General features: G+C 32.4%; 1 protein-coding gene across 1 annotated transcript; it reads left to right on the top strand.

Annotated features, from left to right (window-relative positions):
- Positions 1-2,783: 2,783 nt before the first annotated feature.
- On the top strand, positions 2,784-21,664 carry LOC139510412 (uncharacterized). The gene is made up of 4 exons (XM_071296995.1): positions 2,784-2,805; positions 3,576-3,740; positions 5,659-5,853; positions 20,980-21,664. The coding sequence occupies exons 1-4, from the start codon at positions 2,784-2,786 to the stop codon at positions 21,294-21,296; spliced, it is 699 nt and encodes a 232-aa protein (XP_071153096.1). The 3' UTR covers positions 21,297-21,664.
- Positions 21,665-26,170: the final 4,506 nt, after the last annotated feature.

Raw genomic sequence — 26,170 nt, 5'->3', positions numbered from 1 at the left:
ACATGTGTACTAAGTTTCAAGTTAATTTGACTTCAACTCCATCAAAACCTACCTCGACCAAAAACTTTTTAATCAAAACTTTAACCTGAAGCGGGACGCACGGACGGACAGACGAACGCACAGACCAGAAAACATTATGACCACGGGGCATAAAAGCAAATCACATCAGTATGCAATATATAGTGAAATCAATTTACATAGAATATCCATGCTAAACAGTTAAAGTATCACCAATTCTTTTTATATTATAGTGGATCACTTGAGATAAAAATATTCATCGGATTATATTACGATATTGGAAAAGACGCTTTTCTTTGGACAGACGGCACCCTTCTTACGTATGACAGATGGGGCATCGACCAGCCAATGAACACGGAGACATACCGTTGCTTTCGTTTATCAAAAGACTTGAGGGAATTCGAAAGTGATGAATGTGACACAAAACGCAATTTTCTTTGTTCTGATAACGGTAAGATTCTGGAACAAAGTATTACCAATTGTCTATGAAATTGTTATCTCAGCTCGTTCGAATTATCCGTGTCTGTAGTAACATTTTATATTTTACTGAGTGTAAACTATGTTTTACTGGTAAATTAGTAAGTAAGTCAAGGATTTTGTGAAACCTTTACTAAATTCTTCCATAGATATGCAAAAATAAATCCTTATTTCAAAAGGAATAAAATGTCTCAATGCAAATTATACCATATCTTTTTATTCTAATATCACATCATAATTTGTATAGCTATGTTTACATAAATCATTTAGGAGCCCTGTATAATTAGTTGTTCGGTTTTAAGGCCATACTTTAATCTATAATTGTAAACTTTTAAAACATTGTGACTTTGATGGAGAGTTGTCTTAAAAGTAAAATAACAAAAATACTGAACTTCGAGGAAGTCCATAATTAAATGGCAAAATCAAATGATAAAACACATTAAAAAATAGGACAACAACTGTCATATTCCTGACTTGACACTCATGCAACATCTTCTTTTTAATATCAAATGCACAAAATCATATTTTTCTAGGACTGTTAATGACTTTACACTTACAGTTTAAGCTGTAGCGGTAAGGTTATTGTTAACAGCTTTAGTGCAATAAATTTATATTCAAGTGTTAAAAAAAAAAAAAAAAAAAAGACTTTACACTTAATATGTTTGAATTGTGTACTGTTTATTCCAGTCATCAATACATGTTATTTTGTTTGTTGTTATTGGTTTGGAACTAGCAGCGAGTTAACTCTTATCTGTGATCTGTGATTTGTGATTTTTGTCTTTAATTATTGTGGGAAATGTATGCAAATACCTTGCCAAGTCCGGTCTGTGTCTTATGTAAGATGTGTTTCTGCTTTGTATAGATCTGATTATTTAAGCTTTTTTTTCAGCTGATTAGTATAGTGTGTTTATGTGTTGTATTTGTATACCACTGCCCAGGTTAGGAGGAAGTTTGGTGATATCAAACACCATTATATATCTGTTCCGGTCAACAGTTCGATCCGGTAATTTTGCGCTGGTCATTGGTTCATGTCTGTAATATTTGTTTTTGTTTTTCTTTTGTTTCCAGTGTCTAAGCCGAAAGTTGTGAAAGCAGGAGTATGTCAAAAATTTCGTCCATTTCTTAAAAAAAAGTTTATCGGAAGATAAAAAGAGCTTGTTGATAAATATTCCGTACCAACTAAAAAATACACGTCTAAATTCTAGGAACTGAAGATGTTTATAATCTGAATAACGTGTAAGAGTATTCTTTTATTTGTCTTTGGAAATTACCGTATTACTTTAACTGTTTAGTCGGTTTTTGGTAATATCAATTTGACATGGCTTGGTACTTGATACATTCCTTCATTGTGTTATTTTGCTATGGTAAATGTCTAAATTCTTGTCTTTCGTTTTTGCTAATGAACTTTGTCTATATTCCTTTATGTTTTTCTATGTTGATATAACACAATGTTGTCTGGTTTATCCCTATTTTTTACATTTTTACCTATCATTTCTGTTTGTTTTGATTGCATATTATTGTCAATATAATAACATTTTATACGGCTCTCATAAAAGTGAGAGGTTTATCTAGCTATATAACCAGGTATAATCCACCATCATCTGCATAACAAAATGCATGTACCAAGTCAGGAATATGATAGTTTTCATCTATTCGTTTCATACGTTAAGCTTTTGAAGTTACCATTTCCTAAGGGACTTTCTGTTTAGAATTATCCTACAAGTTCTCTATAAACTTATTCTAAAAGGTTACCAATTCAATACTGTAATAAGATCATTGATTATTGTATTTATTGGTATCAATATTGATTTTGTTGTCAGTAAATTACAAGCAAGCTAAATATTACTAGTATGTTATATATGCATATGCATTTTCTCTGACTGTTATGACGTCTTTACACTTAATCCAGTGGATGTTGGATGTGTACGGTTTGATAATTTAGTCTTAGATGCATGATTTTGTTTTATTAGTTGTTAGTGGCTTTGAACTAGCTGTCAGTTAAAAGTAAAATCACAAAAATATTGAATGACAAAACACATGAAAAACGAATGAACAAGAACTGTCATATTCCTGACTTGGTACAGGCATCAATTATACATCAATTAACTCTCAGATTTGTACCTAGTGTCTTTTTGCTGTTTGGGTGTACAATTATCCGGCCCCGTCCACTTGTATTTTTGTTCATATGATGAGTTGAGCCTTTTTTAACTGATTATTATAGTTCGATTTTATGTGAAATACAAGTTTACCACTGTCCTAGGTTAGGGGAGGGTTGGGATCCCGCTAACATGTGTAACCCCGCCATATTCTGTATGTTTGTGCCTGTCTCAAGTCAGGAACCTGTAAATCAGTGATTGTCGTTTGTTTATGTGTGACATATTTGTTTTTCGTTCATTTTTTGTACATAAAAAAGGCCATTAGTTTTCTCGTTTGAATTGTTTTACATTTCATTTCGGAGCCTTTTACGGCTGAATATGCTTTATGGGCTTTGCTAATTTTTGAAGGCCGTGCGGTGACCTATAGTTGTTAATTTCTGTGTCAATGTGGACTCTTTTGGAGAGTTGTCTCATTTGAAATCATACCAAATCGCATTTGTTATATTGGGGATGTATTGCATAATTTATAAACACCCTAAATGAATCCCTTCAATAATTGTAAAAGTTAGGTGTATTTAATATTTGCCAATGAGAAAACATTCAACCAGAGACCAGTTGACAACATACAAATGATCATCTTGACTTGACTATTTGTTTTAACATTTCGCGCGACTTTATTTTAATCGGAATGAAGAAGACACGTTGATAGTTCAGACATTGGAAAAGATAACTCCCTATTTCATTTTCTCAGTGATAGTTCAATAGTTATCAAAGGTACCAGGATTATAATTTAATATGCCAGACGCGCGTTTCGTCTACATAAGACTCATCAGTGACGCTCAGATCAAAACAGTTAAAAAGCCAAACAAATACAAAGTCATTGTCCATGCTGCTGTAAAAAATCTTTATTAATGTGACATCATTTTGTAACTGTTTATTTGAATTGTATAACATCACTATTTCTGTTCTTTTGATCATGTGCAGGTGCTGAATTATCAAGTCAACCGACTTCTGAACCATTAATCACAGAAATACTTAAGTCAGAACCGACAATTAAACACAGTACAGAAAACGACATAAGTTCTACACCAATGACCACAGAGAAGATAACCTTTCCTCCCGTAACAACACATAAAACAGACGTTTCAAGTATGCATATAATTACCTGTCGTCGTTTTTGAATACTTTTAAAATGACTTTGTAAAATAATATTGGGGTCCTGCTTACTCCTTCAAAACACAGAATAAAATAAACTAAAACAGAGAATAAATAGGACAACATTAGGGCAATATTAGTATATCAATGTTTGGATCTTTTTGATCGCTTTAGAAGAAAACTCAACGAAATAACCAACAAAAAAGTGTTTATAAGACACGGATGCCCCACTCACACTATCATTGTCTATGTTCAGTGAACCATTGAGTCGGGATAACTCTTTAATTTGGCATTGAAATTATAAATATCATATCATAGGGAACATGTGTACTAAGTTCCAGTTGACTTGAGTTCAACTTTATCAAAAACTACCATGACCAAAAACTTCAACCTGTGGCGGAACAGACGGGCGGACGAATGAACGGACGAACAGACGAACAGACACAGAGGCCAGCAAACATATACTAATAAAGGTGGGAGATGAAAATCAAAATCGAAGGAGCTTAAATTGATCTAAACAGAGTGTGTTGACGGCGAAAGCATCTCTAACCTTCTGAATCAACACTCAGTGAAAATGTTTCAATCCGGAAAGGGACATAATAAATAAAATTTACAAAGTTTCATTTGTCTTTTCACACGACACAAGATAGAAAACCAAAGACTAAGCACTATGAACCCTACAAAGACTAGGGTGAATATCACCAGTGAATATGCGTACACAAAGCTGTATGAACTGTTACAGAAAATTGTCAGGATTGGTTAAATGTGAAAGAGGGACGAAAGATATCAAAGAGACAATCAAACTCAGAAATCTAAAACAAACTGACAACGCCATGGCTAAAAATGAAAAAGACAAACAGACAAACAATAGTACACATGACACAACATATTAAACTAAAGAATAAGCAACAAGAACCCCATGAATGTTTTGGTCCTTGAATTTTGACGAACCGAAGAGTCTGCTGTAAGACAAAGTACTGCCCTTAACGTTTATCCAATTTTTCGGTGGCACTCCAAATGGCATGATTTTGGGTTGTATAACACATAAAAACGGATACTACGAAAAATATCCCACATTACAATGGAGAACATCAACCACTTACACCCGACTTGCAGTTTGTTTTGAGTTAAGAGTAGCCATCAAACGAAAAATCAAATATTTTACTTTCAGTCTTCTTTTATGTTTCATAACCACAACATGGAGAAACAGATGTCAAACGCAAAATCAGTGTATTTCTCACAATTGTGGTGGCACCTGTGATGAGCCAGCCTTTTAAAATATGATAGAAATAGTTACAACAGACGTATCCAATTTGAATAAAGGGTCAAGCTAATAAATATACATAATATAGTTGGAAAACTGTTAACTCCCGGTTATTTATTTATACTGCGACCATGTTTGATCTCTTTTATGCTTCGTTTTTGACCTTATGAAAACAATTTGGACAAAACCAAATCTATCCTAAGCTTCTTAAAAAGATATCTTCTTTAAATTTTTATTTGTTCAATTGATGTTTTCGAATTAAGATCGAAGAACGTGTATTGAGGATGCATTGCATAATTTTTAAACAACCGTATCTACCTAAATGAATCGCGTTCAATAATTGAACAAATAAGTTGTATAATCATTGTCAATGAGAACAACATTCCACCAGAGACCAGTTGACAACATACAATTGATTATCTTGAATTATTTGCTATAACATTTCGCGCCACTTTCTTTTCAGTCGGAATAAAGACTACACATTGCCATTTCTGACATTGAAAAAGGTACTGCCAATTAAATATTTCAGTAATAGTTCAATATTGTCCATGCTGCTGAGAACAAATCTTTATGAAATGTGATATCATTTTGTGACTGTTGGTTTACATTATATCCCATCACTACTTGTATTCTTTTTATCATATACAGGTGCTGGATTATCAAGTCAACCGAAGTCAGAACCTACAGTGAAACAGAGTACATCCACACAGACATCCACAGATGATATAACAAGCTTATCGCCTTTGGGTTTACAAACTTCAGAAAACGACATAAGCTCTACACCAATGACCACAGAAAACGAAATGGTTCCTCTTGTATCAACACAGAGAACCGATGTGTCAAGTATGGATAAAAATACCGTTCATTGTTTTTGATACTTAAGGACTTTGTAAATCATAGTCTGGTCCTGCTTATTCCTATAAAACTTAAAATACATACATTCAAACGAAAAAAAACCTATTAAAAATGAATGCAAAAGTAATTTATCAAGATTCATATGTCATCAATACATTAAGAAAACAATTCAGCGTAACAAAATATCGGAATCCAATGAGCTAAAATTGACCTCAAACGTGTGTTTTGACGGCAAAAGCTTTTCTTTTTATACATTGACAACCTGCCTTGTGAATCCACAATCAGTTATTATGTTACAATTGTGAAAGAGACACAATGGGTGAAATTAACAAGGTATCAATTGACGTTCCCACAACTCCGTTTATTTTTTTTTAACTCGAAAGTTATATTATCGAATTCGTTGTTAACCAAATAGTACAATCTTGTAACACGACTAGTTGTTTTTTTGTTTATCTGTACGGATCATGTGAGATGTTTTACTAGGGTCTTGTTGGTCAGTCCTGGTTTTCTTTTAAGTGGTTTAAAGAACGCGTTGTCTCTTCGTGGAATCTCGTTTTTGCAATTGTGCTATCTGTGTTCTTTCTAAATTTCAAAGATTTAAACCATAGTATAATATAAATAACTGCAATTAATAGTTATCAAAGGTACCAGGCTCATAATTAAGTACGCCAGACGCGCGTCTCGTTTACATAAGACTCATCAGTGACGCTCAGATCAAAATAGTTATACAGCGAAACAAGTACAAAGTTGAAGAGCATTGATGACTCAAAATTCCAAATCTGATGCCAAGTATGGCTAATGCAATCTATGTCTTGGATACAAAATCCTTAGTATTTTCCATATCCCATTGGGACTAGATGTAAAGCTGATAAACACGCATATTTAAAATAGTATGAATACATTGTTATATATTCTGTGAAGCATTTCTGAAAATAGTATCATCAACATGTTTGGATTCAGCTTTGACTTCTTTTGTGTTTTTTAGTATAAAAAACACATAGAGCAATAGAAGATATGTAAAAAAAAATAATCTTCTTTTTCATTTGTAGAATTGATGTTTTCAAATACACACAATCTATAAACACTCGTGTCTTTCTAAATATTTTTTACTTCATAACAGTTCAGACAAGGCAAGCTATAAAAGCGTCCGTAAAATTTACGAAGGGAATGTTGCTACTTAGAAATGGAAAGTTCACTTCGAAAGCTGAAATCATCTCTTTTGTCGTAAATTTTTGTTTTCAACCGACCCTCATTTTTAATTTCTAGATGTTACAGTTGGGGAAAAGCAAGCACGTAGTTGGTGAATGGGAAAAAATCTTTAACTATTTTTTATACTGCTAATGTTCCCCATCTGCACCTACAACTAGCATGCATGTTTACTTTTTACTTTTCTACATTGGCTAGAGGTATATGGGAAGGTTGAGATCTCACAAACATGTTTAACCCCGCCGCATGTTTGCGCCTGTCCCAAGTCAGGAGCCTCTGGCCTTTGTTAGTCTTGTATTATTTTAATTTAAGTTTCTTGTGTACAATTTGGAAATTAGTATGGCGTTCATTATCACTGAACTAGTATATATTTGTTTAGGGGCCAGCTGAAGGACGCCTCCGGGTGCGGGAATTTCTCGCTACATTGAAGACCTGTTGGTGACCTTCTGCTGTTGTTTTTTTCTATGGTCGGGTTGTTGTCTCTTTGGCACATTCCCCATTTCAATTCTGAATTTTATGTGTCATCCGTTTGTAGTAGTGAAGACACAGAACAGTCACACCCGTATCAGAGGTCCGTATGATTATTCTGTCGCTCTTTCCCATTTCTGTTAACTTCATGTCAAAGTATAAGGCATTAATTATCATACAAGTATTGGCCCTTGTTGAGTGGTAACCAAGTTACGACAGTCCTTTACAATAAACATTTATATTGTCTGAAATAACTTCTACAATTTCTGATTTACAAACGTTCCGGCTGAGTAAAACCCACTATTAGGTAGACAGAGATTTGTCATAGTTTTGAAGAAGAAAAACTACCAAAGAAATTACGGAGAGCCTGTTGATTTTCTTGAACAGAAAAAAACTTCTTCCAGTCAGGAATCCTTCTCCCTTCAATAATCTGATACAATTTGATGGAAGCTGTAGTCTTTGTGCGGCTTTCCTTTTCAGCAGACAACTTTGTTGAGTTTTTCATATCGCAGCGGTAAAAAAATGTCTGCTTACTGGGTGCGCTAGAGAAAAGCATAGGGTCACATTTTTATAATAGTCAGCTGCAAGGTCACCAATTTGTTTACTTTTTTGTTATCATTTATACATTTTAAAAAAGCAATGCGAGACTGGTGTAAGTTGTGAGTGATGGGCCAAAGGGTGGTAGGGAAAGTGAAAAAAAAGACATCAGAATCGAATTGGTTCACCAAATCATGAATTTCAACAAAAGAACCATACGCTTCAACATATTGCTGGCAGATTCCATCATTAAGTCTTTCAACAGAACTTAAGAAGCAACGTTTACTCTTTACAGTAAAGGAAGTGATTCAGTACTTCTTCTCTTGCACACGATACACTTTTCAAAATTAAAACACATGTGTTGCTTTTTTTATATGGTCATTTTTATGAATTAACAAAAAAGATCGAATTGAACAAATTTTAGCCATGAAAAATCTATGTGATACGAAATATCATTTATTATAATAGATTAAAATAATAGTATCGGTCCGGTTCAATATTTTTCGAAAGTCGAATTTCAAGAGGAAAACCTGTATCTTCATTTTGTAGTGTATATTTTGTTTCAATGCAAAAGTCAAAATAATGCTTCTGAGATAAAGGCTTTTGAAATTGTTGTTTAATAAAGGGTTTTTTTTTTTTTTTTTGAAATATCATATAAATGTTGATTATTTTACATTTTGCGAAAAAAATAAATGATGAAATGAATTGAAACGTATTAATTAAGTGAAAAATACTCGTAGTGTTCAATATTTACAAAAACTCTTCAATAACGGATTAATTTTGCAAAACTTTGTTTGAAATTGTTAAAATAAGGTGTAACAACAATGTATATAATAACAAAAAGCATATCACGAATGTACTTTAAGAATGTAGGCCTAAAATCTTTTAAAAGTATTTTTTTTCTTTAAAATAAGGGAACGAACTTCAAAGCCCATTTTACAAAAATTGCACCGTACGATTTTTTGACGACAAGTCAAATTGTGAAGTGAAACCTTTGAACTATCAATACTGTGATTTATAGCCGTATAGTCCGAATGACGATTAAACTCCTTAAATAAGCGACTTTTCCTTACTTGGTCACCGTACTAATTTCTATAATGTATAAATGCTAGAGTAAGTAGTCATCAGACCTCTGACGCATTAGTCACAGAAACTATATCGCAAGATCCGACAGCTAAACAGAGTAGCTTTGCAAATATACTTACTCAAACACGCAGAACGGATGTTGCAAGTAAGGATAAAATAGACTTTTGTCACAGTTGGTAATAAAAGTTTAATTACAGTCGAAGAAATGTATTCGCGTATATATAAAATTTAGTCCTAGTATCTATGATGAGTTTATTTGACCGTAGTCAAAAAGAAGCACTATGATCAAACATCTGTTGGTAAAATAAATTGTTCATATGTTCAGAAAAACTATCTTCATAATTTTTACTACGTCTGGTTTTCTATAATGTTTTGCCGTTTGTATTTGTTTATTTTGAGGAAGAGAACAGGGCTAAAAGTCTAATAAAATTTGTAAATAATCAACTAATCGTAAAATATAGTGAGCAGCGTACAATTCCCATTTCAATGATAGCAAAAAAGCTTGAGCTAATCCAAGAGGCTCAAACATGGAGCTAAGCTGATTGTTTCGACAGAAAAAGCATCTCCTGCTAAATATGTGTTCATCATCTGCCATGCGAATTCACACTCTGCTAAAATATCACAATCGGAAATAGGACGAAAAAAGCGAAAGATCAAAATGTTCGTATATCTTCATTGTATTCAACGATTGATTGCCATTTTGTTTACCCCTTTGAATCACATAAGATTTCCCTGTGTTGTATTGGGTTCATTTTTCTTTTCTCAGTCCTTATTTTCTGTTTAGTATTCTGGCCATCGTTTCACAAAGAATCGTACGACAATCTTAGATCGTACGTCGGTCGTAAGTCAAATCGTAAGTTTTTGACCGTTTCATAAACAATCGTAAGTAGAATTTTATCGCAAGTTTGATCGTAAACTTACGAGTATTAACAGGCAGTCGTAAGTCAAATCGTAGTGATTTAACCTGTCGACAATTTGTAAAAATCAACAACATTACATTATCTTAAAGAAAAATAAGTGTCATTGGATCATTAGAATACATGTATTTATGTTATATTGTCCCAATCATAAGTAACTGAAAATTTAAATTCCTGAAATAATCGTATTTTCCAGTACATTTGACTTTTTTTCCTTTAACTTAACTTTCAATAGTCCAAATATTTGACCATAAAAACATAGAAGTGAGTACGCTAGCACAGCACTATATATATACGGAGCCCGGATAGGGAGAGAGAGGGATCGGTACGTCGTGTCACGGTGCTTGTACTAACTGTGTACTAAATATTCAGCAAAAAAAGAAAATTATAAAAGCTTATTTGCTAGTTCTACAACATTTATCACTCATGTTTTACACGGACTTTATGAAGATAACAATAAATACATAGATATGTCAAGTCACTTAGATATTAAATTACAATCATAGTTATGACCCCTTCCCCCACCCCCTTTTTCCCATCTATCAATGCATGTACTGCGGTTAAACACTACAGCGGAGGACGATGTTCTTTATTGATAGACATTTTTGAATATATATTACGATTATTTTAAAACAAATAACAGTCCAAAAATTGAGAAAACAATCATTTATAAGTACATGAATGTATTGGTATCAATCCATAGTTTCAATGTAATTTACTAATTACACAGTTGTCATGCCCTCTATCAGGTTCGCGTTTTTTTTAGGTATAAAATGTATGCTTCAACCCCGTACTCAATACCTGCTTGGATTTTTATAATATATGTAGGTTTGAAAACTATCTTAGTTCACTTTGCCATTATGGGATTGTTTATGTCTATAAATTTACTTATCAAATTTCATTTTCAAATTAAGAAAATTGTAAGAATCCTAAATTTTCCAATCCTAAATATGTTTAATTAATTCATTTTTAATTTTATTTTTTTTAGGTGACGAGATTTTTATTTTTAAGTATTCAAGTGGATGGAAGGAAACATTAGAATTTCTTTGATTTTTCAAGTTCCCACCTTGATGAAAGAAAATAAATTCAACTATCTTTCAAATACAAACAAAAAATCCTTCACTCCATTTCAGCTTCAGATAAATATACTCTCCTCGAAGTCAAGATCTTGTTGAAAGTTAGAATTTGGGATCTTAAAGTCATAATAAACGAGTAAAAATAATGTTATTCCAACTCTTGAACTAATGCATACAAACGTCATAAACTTACTAGTCTTCTGTGCACGATTTTATCATTTTTTTCGCATAAATTTCGTATAATCGTCATTTTTTTTTCAATCGGTCAGTGTTGTTGTGAAAATATGGCAGGTAATTAAAGTTCGTGTTTTGATGCCGAAGTTTAAATATAAACGATTGTCACCTGTTTGTCAACAATCAACAAAAAGCATGAATATTGAGCATGTATTTAACATGTACAATCAGATAATAGTTTATTTTAAGGACATTCATGCGTATTGCGATCACCGGATTTTTATGAGATGGGTCACACTGAGGTCACTTTGCATACGGAAAATATGTCGGGGAATTGCTTCCTGGAAGGAAGCAATGAAAATAAAGTAAACTTCTTTTAAATATGAACAAATTAAAGAATTTTCTTAAGAAAAAAGTATATGCACATAATGAAAACTATCCATTCAGTTATATAAAAAAAAAGCATGTACATTATTTTTTTTAATTTGAGGTTTCTTAAGACTTTTTAAGAAATGAGCCCGAGCGAAATTATTTTCTCTGTGTCAAAATATTACAATTTTTTATTGTATAGGCAGCGCACGGTAGGTTGTCTCTTGAGTATGCATCTCCACGTAAAAAATAGTGTGTTCATTGTATACAGAATTGCTGAAATATTTTGAAAACATTTCATTGCCCCCCCCCCCCCCCACCCCTACCGATTACAAGTGCAAACTTTTAGGCAATCGTTTTTATATTATAATTTGAGCATTTTCGAATTATACGGATGCTAGCAGATACATGTGGTAAATATACTAAACTAGAAGAAAAATGTCAAAGATAGAGAAACGTGGCGTTAAACATCAGCAATAAATCAAAATCAATACTATATCATAAAGAATATCGACAATCTTTTGTGGAATACGAGATATATCCTTTGTTGTATTGAGAACTATTTCCTCATTATATTTGTCTCAAAATCTCATACATCTTCGCCATATATTAATTCTTTTAAAAAATGATAATTACGCATTTTGTCTCGGTCAAGGATTTTTATAGTAAGTAAATCTTTATATACAGGTGGAGACCGTCAAAAGTTTTGTTCATACATGAAGAGTGTACTTTTTTTTTACGGAGATTGAGATATAACTTAAAAACAGATGTACAAATTAATGTTTAATATGCCTACCAAAATAATCCCCCCTCCCAAAAAAAAAAAAGAAAACACAAAAAAAAATTTTAAAAAATAAAATACAATTGCACACAGGCTGAGACATGACTCGTAAATGTTTGTTTTGTTATTTAGTTCATCCACACAAATGAGGGAAAGGGGGGGGGGGGGGCGGGATCGGAACTCCGGGATCGAGTATTTTTAAATACGGGATTTCGGAATTAATCTTTTCGTGATCCGGGAATTCTTTTTTTCGAATTTCGGGATGGCGGGATTTATTTTAAATTACTTTAAATTCGGGACCTCTGGATTTCATTTTTTAAAGTTCGGGATTTCGACAAGACAAGACAATTTTTTTTTATTCGGTTAATTTTTACCCATATATTATATATAATTTTTATATAGAACAATTTCCTTTGAGGAGACAACCATACGAATCACTACTAGTAAGACAATTCTTTTAAGGATCCACTGAATGTTCTTTTATTAGGATAATATTCCATGTATAACTCTTTAAACCATAAACTATTTATACATGTATCTATTAAAAAGATTTGTGTTCTATTTTTAACATCGAAACTTTCAACAAAATTGCGGACGTGAAAGAAAACACCATTAGAAAAAAACAAACACGTCAGAATACAAAATGTAGCGATGGATTAATGATCGTGAAACATCATTTTTGTTTATTTTTCATTTGTTATAGTCTAAAAACTGTTGTATGAATATTAAATTATTGTTCCGACCGTAAAGAAGGTTAAAAATTTAAATGTATTATAGTTTAGTGTCATCTATATGACTGACTGACAGCAGCGGATAATTTATGACCAGTATTAATTTATGTGGTTCCTTTCCTTTTCGATACTTTGAAAATATTTTTAATTGTTCCGAATGGTGTGATAATTTTTAAAATAGGGGATATCTAGTCTTACCGTACAAGACTAAGTTTAGTATTAATGTCCCAAACTTGCCTTTTGGCTAAAAAATATAAAATAAGTGTAAAATGCACTTTTTAAACGGTTCTTGACGTGGGGCATGTATATTTAATAGTTGCTGTTAAGTGAAAGAGTTGGACATTTTTGATGTTGTATTCTCCCCATACATAAATTGTCTATCATAAAATTATAGTATGGGTCAAAAGCTATGAACTGATATATTTGATGTGGGACTTGTCAGTAAAAAATTGACATGGACAATTCTCGCTTGTTGTATGTTAAGTTAGCATAAACTCACAGATTTCTTGTTGTAAACAAGATACACACCGAATTTGTGAATGACGGTCGACAAATGGAGACATAAAGGCCACACCAGCAGGCAGGTTGCAGTCTGATCTTGATAAAAGTATTCGATATATCAGTTCATGCAAACCCCCGTCCCGAAAAAAGTACGCCCGTTTTTTATTTATTATGTTCATTTAATGCTATATTATTCTGTTGGAAATTTTCGTTTCTATTAGCCAAAAAGTGGACAAGATTATTGTTTTCAATCTAAATACGGCCAGACTCTCAGATCTCAGACTGCCTCCTCAAACAATGGCTCGAACCTTGCACTTTAAATCTATCCAGAGCTTATACTGACTGGGGATAATTATTCAGCTATGTTATTTTAAGATAGGCGCGGGCGTTATAGTGTTATAGTTGTTATAGTCTAAAAACTGTTGTATGAATATTAAATTATTGTTCCGACCGTAAAGAAGGTTAAAAATTTAAATGTATTATAGTTTAGTGTCATCTATATGACTGACTGACAGCAGCGGATAATTTATGACCAGTATTAATTTATGTGGTTCCTTTCCTTTTCGATACTTTGAAAATATTTTTAATTGTTCCGAATGGTGTGATAATTTTTAAAATAGGGGATTGAGAGTTGGACATTTTTGATGTTGTATTCTCCCCATACATAAATTGTCTATCATAAAATTATAGTATGGGTCAAAAGCTATGAACTGATATATTTGATGTGGGACTTGTCAGTAAAAAATTGACATGGACAATTCTCGCTTGTTGTATGTTAAGTTAGCATAAACTCACAGATTTCTTGTTGTAAACAAGATACACACCGAATTTGTGAATGACGGTCGACAAATGGAGACATAAAGGCCACACCAGCAGGCAGGTTGCAGTCTGATCTTGATAAAAGTATTCGATATATCAGTTCATGCAAACCCCCGTCCCGAAAAAAGTACGCCCGTTTTTTATTTATTATGTTCATTTAATGCTATATTATTCTGTTGGAAATTTTCGTTTCTATTAGCCAAAAAGTGGACAAGATTATTGTTTTCAATCTAAATACGGCCAGACTCTCAGATCTCAGACTGCCTCCTCAAACAATGGCTCGAACCTTGCACTTTAAATCTATCCAGAGCTTATACTGACTGGGGATAATTATTCAGCTATGTTATTTTAAGATAGGTGCGGGCGTTTGGAGTTAAACATAATTTCGTAGGTAAATAATATTAATGTGGAACTTTTTTCATGAGATTATAATAGTGTATAACTTTTTTTGGTTGAATTGTGAAATAGAAGTCAATACGTTCTTGCTCACTCCTTTGTCGCTTTGAAGGTGTCATGATTTTTCATGCTCAGAATTGCAAATGTGTTCCTGTAATTTGAATTTCAAAATGACTGAGTGACGTTTTTTCGACGAACTGGTCAACTCAACCATACCGAATCACTCTACTGTGATGCGACTGCCATATAAGTTAGAGGTTTAGCACTATAAAACCAGGTTCAATCCATCATTTTCTACATTTGAAAATGCCTGTACCAAGTCAGGAATATGACAGTTGTTGTCCATTCGTTTGATGTGTTTTATCATTTGAATTTGCCATTTGATTAGGGACTTTCCGTTTTGAACTTTCCTCGGAGTTCAGTATTTTGTAGTTTTACTTTTGAAATAATCAGTAAATACTGGCGAAAAAAAATCTGTATATGAAAAGAAATGTCTCATAAAAATTAAATACACGGGAAATGGCAAAGTTTACGAAGTCTAGTCTAAGTCCAAGCAAAAAGGGGGGCGTACGCCCTCATGCCCCCCTCTGTATCCGCCACTACACGCAGTTACTGACAGCTTGTTTAAAGCCAATAACAAATAATAAAAAAATCAAGCATCTAAGACTAAATTCTTACCAAGATTTCTGTAAATCAGTGTTGATTGAGACCCACTGGAAAGAAATGCACCACTATTATTCTGTGTAACAGATTGTCATTGTTGCGTCAACCAGATTGATTTCTTGTTTTACTTCATTTGAATTTTAAAAGTATAAGAAAAATTGATTTCTTGTCCAAAAATACCGTGTGTTGCACTTATAAACCTTTCTTCTTGTTTTTAAAACATGCTAAATGTTTATAATTACATGATTGTGTAAATTTACATTCAAACATTAGATGAATTGCATTTATTTCAAACGTTCCAGAAAACATGCTCATATTCGAATAAGCTGACAATAATTCAAGTGAAACAGGGATGGGGATATACAAAGTACTGTAAAAGAAAAGTTAGAGTATCTATACTTATAAACGAGAAGACCTAATTTTGTGTGTCGCTTCTCTTCCTTCTACAATGAATTAATCATCTTGCCTCTGTGTTCTATATAGGTATAGTCGCATTTGTCATCTTTTCTTATGATTATTCAGTTTGTGTTATTTTGGGAGGAAAACGAAAATAAAGGTGTCAAACCACCAATTAAAAATCCCTATCTGTTCAACCGAATCTTGCAATTTTCACAGCTATCTAAATATTTTACCTTAAGTTTAACTTCAAGGAAACCAGGTATATCCTGAATTGTACATGTACCACCTTTCTACATGCCAATTTTCAACCAATGTTTAAAGTCTTATATGAAATTTCTGATCTTGAAAACACAGGTACTACCAAAATAACTCCCTGTTTTCTGGAAATCTTAAATTAGTGTACTATGAAGCGCATTAATCCTGAATTTTTAACGCAAACTCATAGACAAGTGAATTTTGACTCAAAATGGTCTAAATATATTTCCCTTTCACCAGAAGTTTCATTTCTGCATATTTGTTGGTTAGTTTAAGTAAACAATGACATAAAAAGTGTTATTTTGTGTCAGAGTTCAATATACTGTCGAGACCGCACTGTTTTTCCTCATCACAATTATGTAGAAATAGTGGTGAGCAACAGTGATCAACAGTTTTCACACTTGTTTTAACTGGTCGGCAGATATCCAAACTCAGACACCTGATTTTCGTTTTGAAGGTCGTCTTCATGACTGTTTTCATATTCATTTTCAAAATCCTGTAGCATTTCTTCAATTTTAGCAAACAAGTTCATTCTCCTAGAAGATACATACTTTCCGTCAGATTTACCGTTGTCCCATTGAAAAGTCGCCGGTTGAAATTTTAACATTGCAAAATCTGGTCAAAGGGACGTAATTCGTACAAAACGTCGCAATATTTCGCGGCATCCGCTAGACGGCGTTCACTTACTGTTACTTGACTTTAATAAAGGAATCCAAAGAGCAAAAAATATATATATAGGTCATCGTGCTTGTTTTCGAGATATGAGCCATTGAAATTTTAGCGGGAAAATATTTTCTCTTGACTTTTCATAGCTTTATCATTGACAAGTTAAAGTTCTCAAAAACTGTTAAAAAGTAATTAAAATTTTATAAGACTTTAATTTACAGATTATCGGTTTATCATTATACATGTTAAAGAATTTCAAAAAGAAAAAAGGGGGTCACCCGGCAAATTTTTTCAAGGCATTCAAATGGATAAAACCAGAGGATTCTGAAAATCTGACAAAAATCCAAAACCTGACAAGCCAGCTTCCTTAACAGCTGTATCATGATACGTGATATATCTGTAATTTTCCGAATTTTTGATCGATAGTGAACCGTTTCAGTATTTTTCTTTAATTTTTTTTCGTGTAGCCGTCCGTCTCAGTGTTATTCAGTTTTTGTACGAGAACACATATAACAATATTCAAATTTATTTAGGGGCTCAATTAAGCAGAGGAAGTTCCCTTTTTTGGGGGAATCTTTTATGATATCGGAAATTCGTTACGCGCTGAATCAGCTGTTGGATCATTTTTGTTATTGTCTCCCGATCTTACGAGAGTATTATGTTCATACGTTAGTAGATAAACACTCCCATTCGTTGTAGCAAGAACTTTCTATACTAAGTATATACTATTATAGAAAGTCCCTGGTTGTAGTTATATACAAAATGTACATGTCTGTTCAGCTTTCAATAATATTGAAATTCAAGGTCCTCGATAAAAAAAAAATCTTTCGTTCTATGATCTTGCTTTACGATATGTATTTTTTAACTTACCAGTTTGATTTCTAACAAAAAAAAATTTAAATACAGATAATAATTGTTTGCATAAAAATTGCTTCCAGGATCCAGCAATACTGATATTTCTTTAAGTAAGGAAATCGAATGAAAACGGGTAATTTTTAGCCACTGATTTTATTGAGAAAAAAATCAGCGGTCACTTTATTAAATGTATTTAATGTTAATAATTATAGGTCAAAGTACTGCCTTCAAGACGGAGCCTTGGCTCACCCCGAACAGCAATCTCAGCTTAAGTTGTTCTTGCTTAAAAATTGCTTCCACGCTCAAATAATACTAATAAATATAATAATAGTACCCGTCCACTTGTATTTTAGTCCATCTGATGAATTTTAGTCCATCTGATGAGTTAAGCCTTTTTCAACTGATTTTTATAGTTCGTTCATATGTTGTTATGTTTGACACTGTCCCAGGTTAAAAAGGGGGGATCCCGCTATCATGCTTAAACCCGCCAAATGTATGTATGTGCCTGTCCCATGTCGGCCTGTAATTCAGGGGTTGTCGTTGCATATTTGTTTTTTGTTCAATTTTTACATAAATCAGGTCGTTAGTTTTCTCGTTTGAAATGTTTTACATTGTCATTTTGGGTCCTTTTATAGATGACTATGCGGTATGGGCTTTGCTTATTGCTGAAGGACGTACGGTGACCTATAACTGTTAATTTCTTTGTTATTTTTGGTCTCTTATGGAGAGTTGTCTCATTGGCAATCACACCACATCTTTTATCTATCTTATGCTTTCCTAATGTCCTGATGACTATTTTTTGGATGATACAATAACAAATGCACCGCATAGCGTTATAAAATATGAAATTAAAATATGCACATACTTTTTACATTTCCATAATTGATTGTTGTTTTGCCAGTGGGTTTCTCCTTGACAAAAAAACAACCTAGACACGCACTAGAAACTTTCACAATGCTTAACACATTTTATACCTGTTCATAAATAACATTCAAAGATACTTATAATTTCTAGTAAAAAAGTCCCAATGAATGTAACTGGTTTTTTTTTTGTATGACTTCATCATTCTTCAACAATAGCAAAAACAGACCGTGCATGAAAAAAACAACCTCCGCCAGTCAATTTTCTAATAAAATCAAAGCAAAAAATTTCTTAAAACTAGATTGGACACTTATCATGCTTACCTCACTAAACCTCATTACTATACTAACAAAAAAACTGATAATTATTTCAAAATACGATGGTATGAATGTTCTTCCTGGTTTTGAAAGAACGATTCTTTTTATAGACATGAACGCGGCTGTCAAAGAGAGCACCCCTTTTCCATTATTATCGTAAGTCTACGTTACGTTTACGTTACGTTTGCGATCACCTTTGTGAAACACTCGCAGGTAAAATCTTACGCTTAACGTAAGTTTAATCGTAAACGTAAGTCGTACGAATCTTTGTGAAACGATAGCCTGTACGGCATTTTTGTCTCCCAGTCATATTTCGCTTTTGCAATTGTCTTATCTGTTTTACTTCAACTTATAAGTTGGCGTACTAAATTATAATCCTGGTACCTTTGATAACTATTAATTATCCCTTTGGTATATGATGTCTGTATGTGTTGACAGAGATAACTGTATGTGTGCATGGAAATGCTTAAATAGAACACATCCAAATCTCGTCTGTTAAATAAAGGCAACAGTAGTATACCGCTGTTCAAAACTCTATGGACAAAAAACAAAATCGGGGTAACAAACTAAAACTGATGGAAACGCATTAAATATTAGAGGAGAACAACAGCATTTGAATAAAATGAATTATTCAATCACATGTATTGTACCTACCATAGTTTGTTTTTATCGTTTTGACCTACATATATATATATATATATATATATATATACAACTCGTCTAAACATCAACCCAAGAATGTTAGATCTGTGAATTTGCTTTCGCAAATTTTTGGTTCTTCCCTCGCCGGGATTCGAACCCATGCTACTGTGATATCGTGACACCAAATCGCCTGCACTGCAGCCGTCCCGCTAGACCACACGACCACCTGGGCTCTCAAAAAAAGAGCTTTCGCTGGCCGTGTGTTACCTTTCCTTGTCAGTTTTAATCTAGCGGCGTACTACAGTACATGATATATAAGGCATGAAAATGTTATTGTTACAGATCAGCTAAATTATCTATAGTAAAGGATCCTACAAATTAATGTAATATACAGTCACAGAAAATAATTATATTTATAAGTACGTCTGAGTCAATGACAACTCTACAACAGATGTATCCATCGGATCGCCATCAATGATGGTGATACATGGCTGTGTACATAATGTATATACAACTCGTCTAAACATCAACCCAACAATGTTAGATCTGTAAATTTGCTTTTGCAAATTTTTGGTTCTTCCCTCGCCGGGATTCGAACCCATGCTACTGTGATATCGTGACACCAAATCGCCTGCACTGCAGCCGTCCCGCTAGACCACACGACCACCTGGGCTCTCAAAAAAGAGCTTTCGCTGGCCGTGTGTTACCTTTCCTTGTTAGTTTTAATCTAGCGGCGTACTACAGTACATGATATATAAGGCATGAAGATGTTATTGTTACAGATCAGCTAAATTATCTATAGTAAAGGATCCTACAAATTAATGTAATATACAGTCACAGAATATATATATATATATATATATATATATATATATATATATATATATATATATGTAGAATCGAAATAACGAAGGGGGCATGACATATACTAAACAAATAAACAAGGTGTATCATAGATTGTTAATTTATAGAAAGGAAAGCTTTACACAGGCACATTTACTCTAGCAAGACAATGATTGAAAAGGAATAAAATATGTATGAAATGAAGCACTCAGTGTATACTCTAGCCAATGTACAATAAACACACACACAACAATACACACAGTTAAACTCATTTGCGGTTCGTGTTGTTTATTCTTAAGTTTTCTATGTTGTGTCGTGTATATTCTTGTTTGTCTGTTTGTCCTTTTCATTTTTAGCCATGGCGTTGTCAGTTTATTCTCGATTTATGAGTTTGATTGTCCCTCTGGTATCTTTCGTCCCTCTTTTAGATGAAGTCAGTTTAAAAAACTTTCTTTCGTAATTCTTAAGTGTTATAAACTATATCAGTTTTCCTTGGTGTTTAAAAGAGTTATTTCTATTACTTTAATATATCTTTACAAACATATATTTCAGCTGAATCGCTGTGTCCCTGCAAAGGTATTATATATAGCAACAAGACTAATGTTATAACTGATATTCAAGTCGAAGAAATGAAAAGAAGAATAAAAAAGGAACTTACTGTCGATAAGAAAACATTATCATCAACGAGAAACAAACGTTTATCGGCCCACGATGATCGTACCTCATCCAAATGTATAGGGTTAGTTGGTATATGTGTTCTCGTTACTTTAGTGTCACTGTTTGCTGCCAGTGATATAATGTCCTGTGTCTCGGTGCTTTGCTTTCGCGCCAAGAATAAAACCTTTCATTTGCGCCAACAATACAGGTAAATAAAGGTAAATATTATTTTTTTTTTCTTTCAGAAAACGCTTTGAAAAATAAATACAGTTTTTTTTTGGCATAATAAAACATATTCCTCAGAATTCAGGCATCTTGAAATCATACATAAGGTATATTAAAACTTCGTTAAAACACAGTTCTTTTACTTTGAACATGTTTAAAAAGTAGTAAAATTGCGAGACAGTTGTATGCATTATACACTATAGTAAATTTATAATTCTGTCCATATCAGTTGTTATTCTGGCTTTGCAAGTTTTATGGAACACCTAAACGATTTTTAATATGATGCATATGATAGGCTATTTTTTGATTGAGTTAAGTCTGCCAATTGATATTTTATCGTATGTTTTTCTTTGTTGTGATGTTATGCTATTGTTTCAGAAAAAGGGAGAAGGTTTGGATCCATTAAAACGTTTAATCCCGCTGCAAATGCTTGCACCTGTCCTAAGTCAGGAATCTGATTTACAGTAGTTGTCGTTTGTTTATGTAATATATACGTGTTTCTCGTTTCTCGTTTTGTTTATATAGATTAGACCGTTGGTTTTCCCGTTTGAATGGTTTTACACTAGTAATTTTGGGGCCCTTTATAGCTTGTTGTTCGGTGTGAGCCAAAGCTCCGTGTTGAAGGCCGTACTTTAACCTATAATGGTTTACTTTTTAAATTGTTATTTGTATGGAGAGTTGTCTCATTGGCACTCACACCACATCTTCCTATATCTATTTTTATATACCGTATGTGTGATCATAAAAAATACAGACTTATTTCCTCATTTGGACTCTGAACTGACAACGTCCATCTATACACCTCAAGCTTATAAACATTTTATAATTTTAAACCTCAGTTCTGTATTAGAAATTAGTATGAACAATCATCCAGAAGAAATACTGTAAAAACAAATCTTATTCAAGATACAGCAAAGAATATTCAACTGTTCGGTTATATTTTATTTGAATTACCTGTGAAATGGCGCAAATGAAGTTTTTTTATTTGGCGCAAATGAAATATAACATTGTGGCGCAAATGAGATTGGATTTTGTGATGTTCGATTACTTACAAAATTACGTAGTGGGACACTTCAATTGGATATCAAAGTTGGTAGATATATTCTCCATCAGAATTACGATTATGTCTTTGTTGTAATATGATCGTTGCTGAAGACGAATATCATTTTGTTTGAGTTTGTCCTGTATAAAGACATGTAAAGTGACATTGTTTACCAAAATACTTTGAAATTTGTTCTTGGCGAAATATTTATAAACTGGATCAATTATTAAAAGCTGCCAATAAAACTGTAACTATAAAATTAAGTAATTATATCAAGGCAGCATGGAAAATGAGATGTCAAATTCTTACTGAACTTTGTGTGTTGTTTTCTGCTGTTTACCAATGTGTCATATATGTCATATATATATTTTGATTGCCATATCATGTAAATGCTTTTTGCAAATAAATTCATTCATTCATTCAACAATCCCAAATGGAAACGTTTGTAGAATCTATGAATATTTAATGTTGTTTATTTCAATCTGTACTATCAACAATATTACTGAAGATCGATATTACAGCTTTTGTATTTTAAATTGCATTGCTAATATGGTGGTTTTTTCTAATTAAAAAAATCAGATTTTTAAATATAATTCAATCACAATTTTTATCGATAAGTTCAATTAATTTGTACCGTTTCTTATAGAATTAGTAATGCTAGTCTTCGACCAATTTAAAAAAAAAAGAAGATTTGGTATCATTGCCAATGAGACAACTTTCAACCAAAATTCAACTGAAGGGATTTACAAAATAATAGATAACCGTACGGCCTTTAACCGTGACAGAAATAACATACCTTATATGCGGCTACAAAAGGCGCCTGATATGAAATATAATTATGTAACAATTCTATTCAGAAAACTAACGGCCTAATTCTTAACAAAGCAATTTGCTTCAGAAATATGACAGACATAAACCAAGTCTATTTTTCATTTTTAGTTGTCATTGTGATAATCTGTTGAAATTTTTGATAGGGTTTGGGATCAATCTTTTTCATGTAGTCATGCAGTTATTGTTTTGCTATTTATTCTAACCATGTTTCTAAATGGGAACAATTTCATGTACAAATATAGGAAGGCTAAAAAGGACTTAAATTTTTTTCATTCTCACTGAATGTTTATGACTTCTTTATACTCAACCCTTATGATATTGGATTTTTACTGATTGATAATTTCGACTTAGATGCATGATAAAATTAGTTTGTATTGGCTTTGAACTAGCTGTTAGTAATTGTGAGTACTTTCAGGTCTGTACTAAGTGGTTTCTTTTGTTGTTTGGATGTACCAACACCCGGTCACGTCCACATATGTTTGTTACATGTATTTCTATTTGTATCCTTATGATGACTAAATTAATTTAAAAAACAAGATGTTTTTTAACAGATTATCATAGTTCGTTCTTATGATATACTGTTTCGCCAATTCCCAGGCTTGGGGCTAATTGTGGATTCATTATTATTCGTTGGATACAAATTTTCGTGGGTTTCATGGGTTCATGTGAACCAGGAATTAAAATGTTCAACGCATTACAAATTTTATATAGGTTTTGTATACAGATATTGCTAAACCACGAAATCAATTATCCACGAAAACGTAATTTTTACTAAATCAACGAAAATTGATACCCACGAAGTAAATAAATACACAGAAAGATTATGTAACAAACATCCAATTATCAAAAAATTGAAGCGGAAAAGAATTTAAACTGAAAATCCCCAAACGTATGGCAAAATCAAAAGCTTAAACACATCAAACGAAACCACTTGGTAAATAAATTTCCATATGTTAATCCACCATTTTCTAAATAAAGAAATGATTGTTACTGCTTTTAATGGTAGCTTAAAAAAAATTGTCGCTTGTATGACAGTCAAAATCGCATACAATTTCATTATAGTGCCAACAAAGTGTGAGAAAAACAAACAAACTTAGAATATAAAAATATAAAAAAAAAATTGAAGTGCAGCAGCCAAAATTGTTTTATATCTTAAAACATATATATACAAAGTAAAATTACAAAAATACTAAATACCTAGGAAAAATTTAAAACGGAAAGTTCCATATCAAATGGCAAAATCAAAAGCTCAAACACATCAAAACAATAGATAACTACTGTCATATTCCTGACTTGGATCAGGCATTTTCTTTTGTAAAAAGTAAAATCACAAAAATGTACACCACACTATAAAGACATACAACTATTTCAACAAAGATAAACTAAAAGGTATGGGGACACTCTACACACAATGCTCATAACCAAAATTGTAAGAAAAGAATACAAAAATAGACCCTAGCACAAATCCAAAGTATAAATACTGAACCACGCCAAAAAGATATTACCAAATATGGACTAAGCATAAACAATAAAGGTTAAAGATATACAAAGACAAATATAAATATCAGTATGTTGCCTTCTAATATAATTCAACATATTTTCGATTTTGTTTCTAGTCAAACTTGTTTGCGGCGATTCGTATTCGTGATTTTTGAGAATAGCAACATCAGAAATTTATATTTTTATTACATTGTCTAATGTCTAGTATCTGATCTAATATTGGTCAAGGATGCATTATATCAGTAACTATAGTTACGGAGCTGTCTACTCTGTAATTTTCCAGAATTTGTCCTATTCCCGATTTGTACTTTAGTAAAGTGACAGGTGCTAAACGTTCATCCCTGTTCACATCTGATTAGGTGAGAGGTGCTAAACGTTCATCCCTGTTAACAGTTGTATAGGTGAGAGGTGCTAAACGTTCATCCTTGTTCACAGTTGAATAGGTGAGAGGTGAAAGATACCTTATGGACAGTCAAACTCATAGAAAGGAAATAAACTGACAACGCCATGGCTGAAAATGAAAAAGACAAACAGACAAATAATAGTACACAAGACACAACATAGAAACTAAAGACAATTAGAGTTGATAGGCATTATTCGTTAGCAAATATTTTAACTATAATGCCAGATTTTTTGTAACGACATGCCTGTCGTGAAATGGTTGTCATGGGTGAAAAGAGACACGAATCAAATAGAACTCAGAAAAACAGCTTTCAAAATCAGATTGAAATAAACTTTTTTGAAACGGCCCTTTGAAAGTACCCAATTTGATGATTTTCCCATTTTTCATCAATTTTCACCACTTTTTGGGCTATTATCGTGAAAAAAATCACAGTTCCAAAAATTAAACTTTTTTTCATAGTTTCAATAAGATGAAGTGGATCAATCTGAATAAATTCAACTTAAAAAAAACCCTATTTTTAGGTATTAGCATAAGAGGTTTTTTTATCATATTTTGATGCTTTTTCGTGTCAAATTTACCATGCTGTCAATTTTGTGATTTTTCTCTGTTTTTAGAACAAAATGCATATTATTTCAAGTTCTTTGTTATAAATGATTGAAAAAAAATACATATCTTAGTTAAAAAGAAAAAGTGATATGGAATGTCCGTGTTTCTGGTAAAATCATTTTTTTTTTACCCCTCAGCCATTTTCTCAAAATTTTGTCTAAAGAGACTGCCTTGATTGGTAATAAAATTTGATAAATTTATAACTTAAAAATTTCTTATTGTACATATACAATTTTTCACAGAGTTTAGTTTTATTATGATATTTATTAAGTTCATTGCTATTTTCCAATTGTATCACATGTTTTGGAAATTAGTCCAGAACGAGATTTCAACAAGACTTAAACATCAATAAACATATCTGCTTCAAACTTAATAAAATAATATTGTACTTCAACCATCAAAAGTAAAGGTTTCTGTTCAAACTTCAAAATCAAAATTTAAAACAAAATCAAATCAAAAATAAATTTATGACAAAAACA

The sequence above is a fragment of the Mytilus edulis genome, chromosome 2 (assembly GCF_963676685.1).
Source record: "Mytilus edulis chromosome 2, xbMytEdul2.2, whole genome shotgun sequence".
NCBI lineage: Eukaryota > Metazoa > Mollusca > Bivalvia > Mytilida > Mytilidae > Mytilus > Mytilus edulis.
The sequence above is the reverse complement of the archived record's forward strand: the minus strand, read 5'-3'. Positions and strand labels throughout refer to the sequence as shown.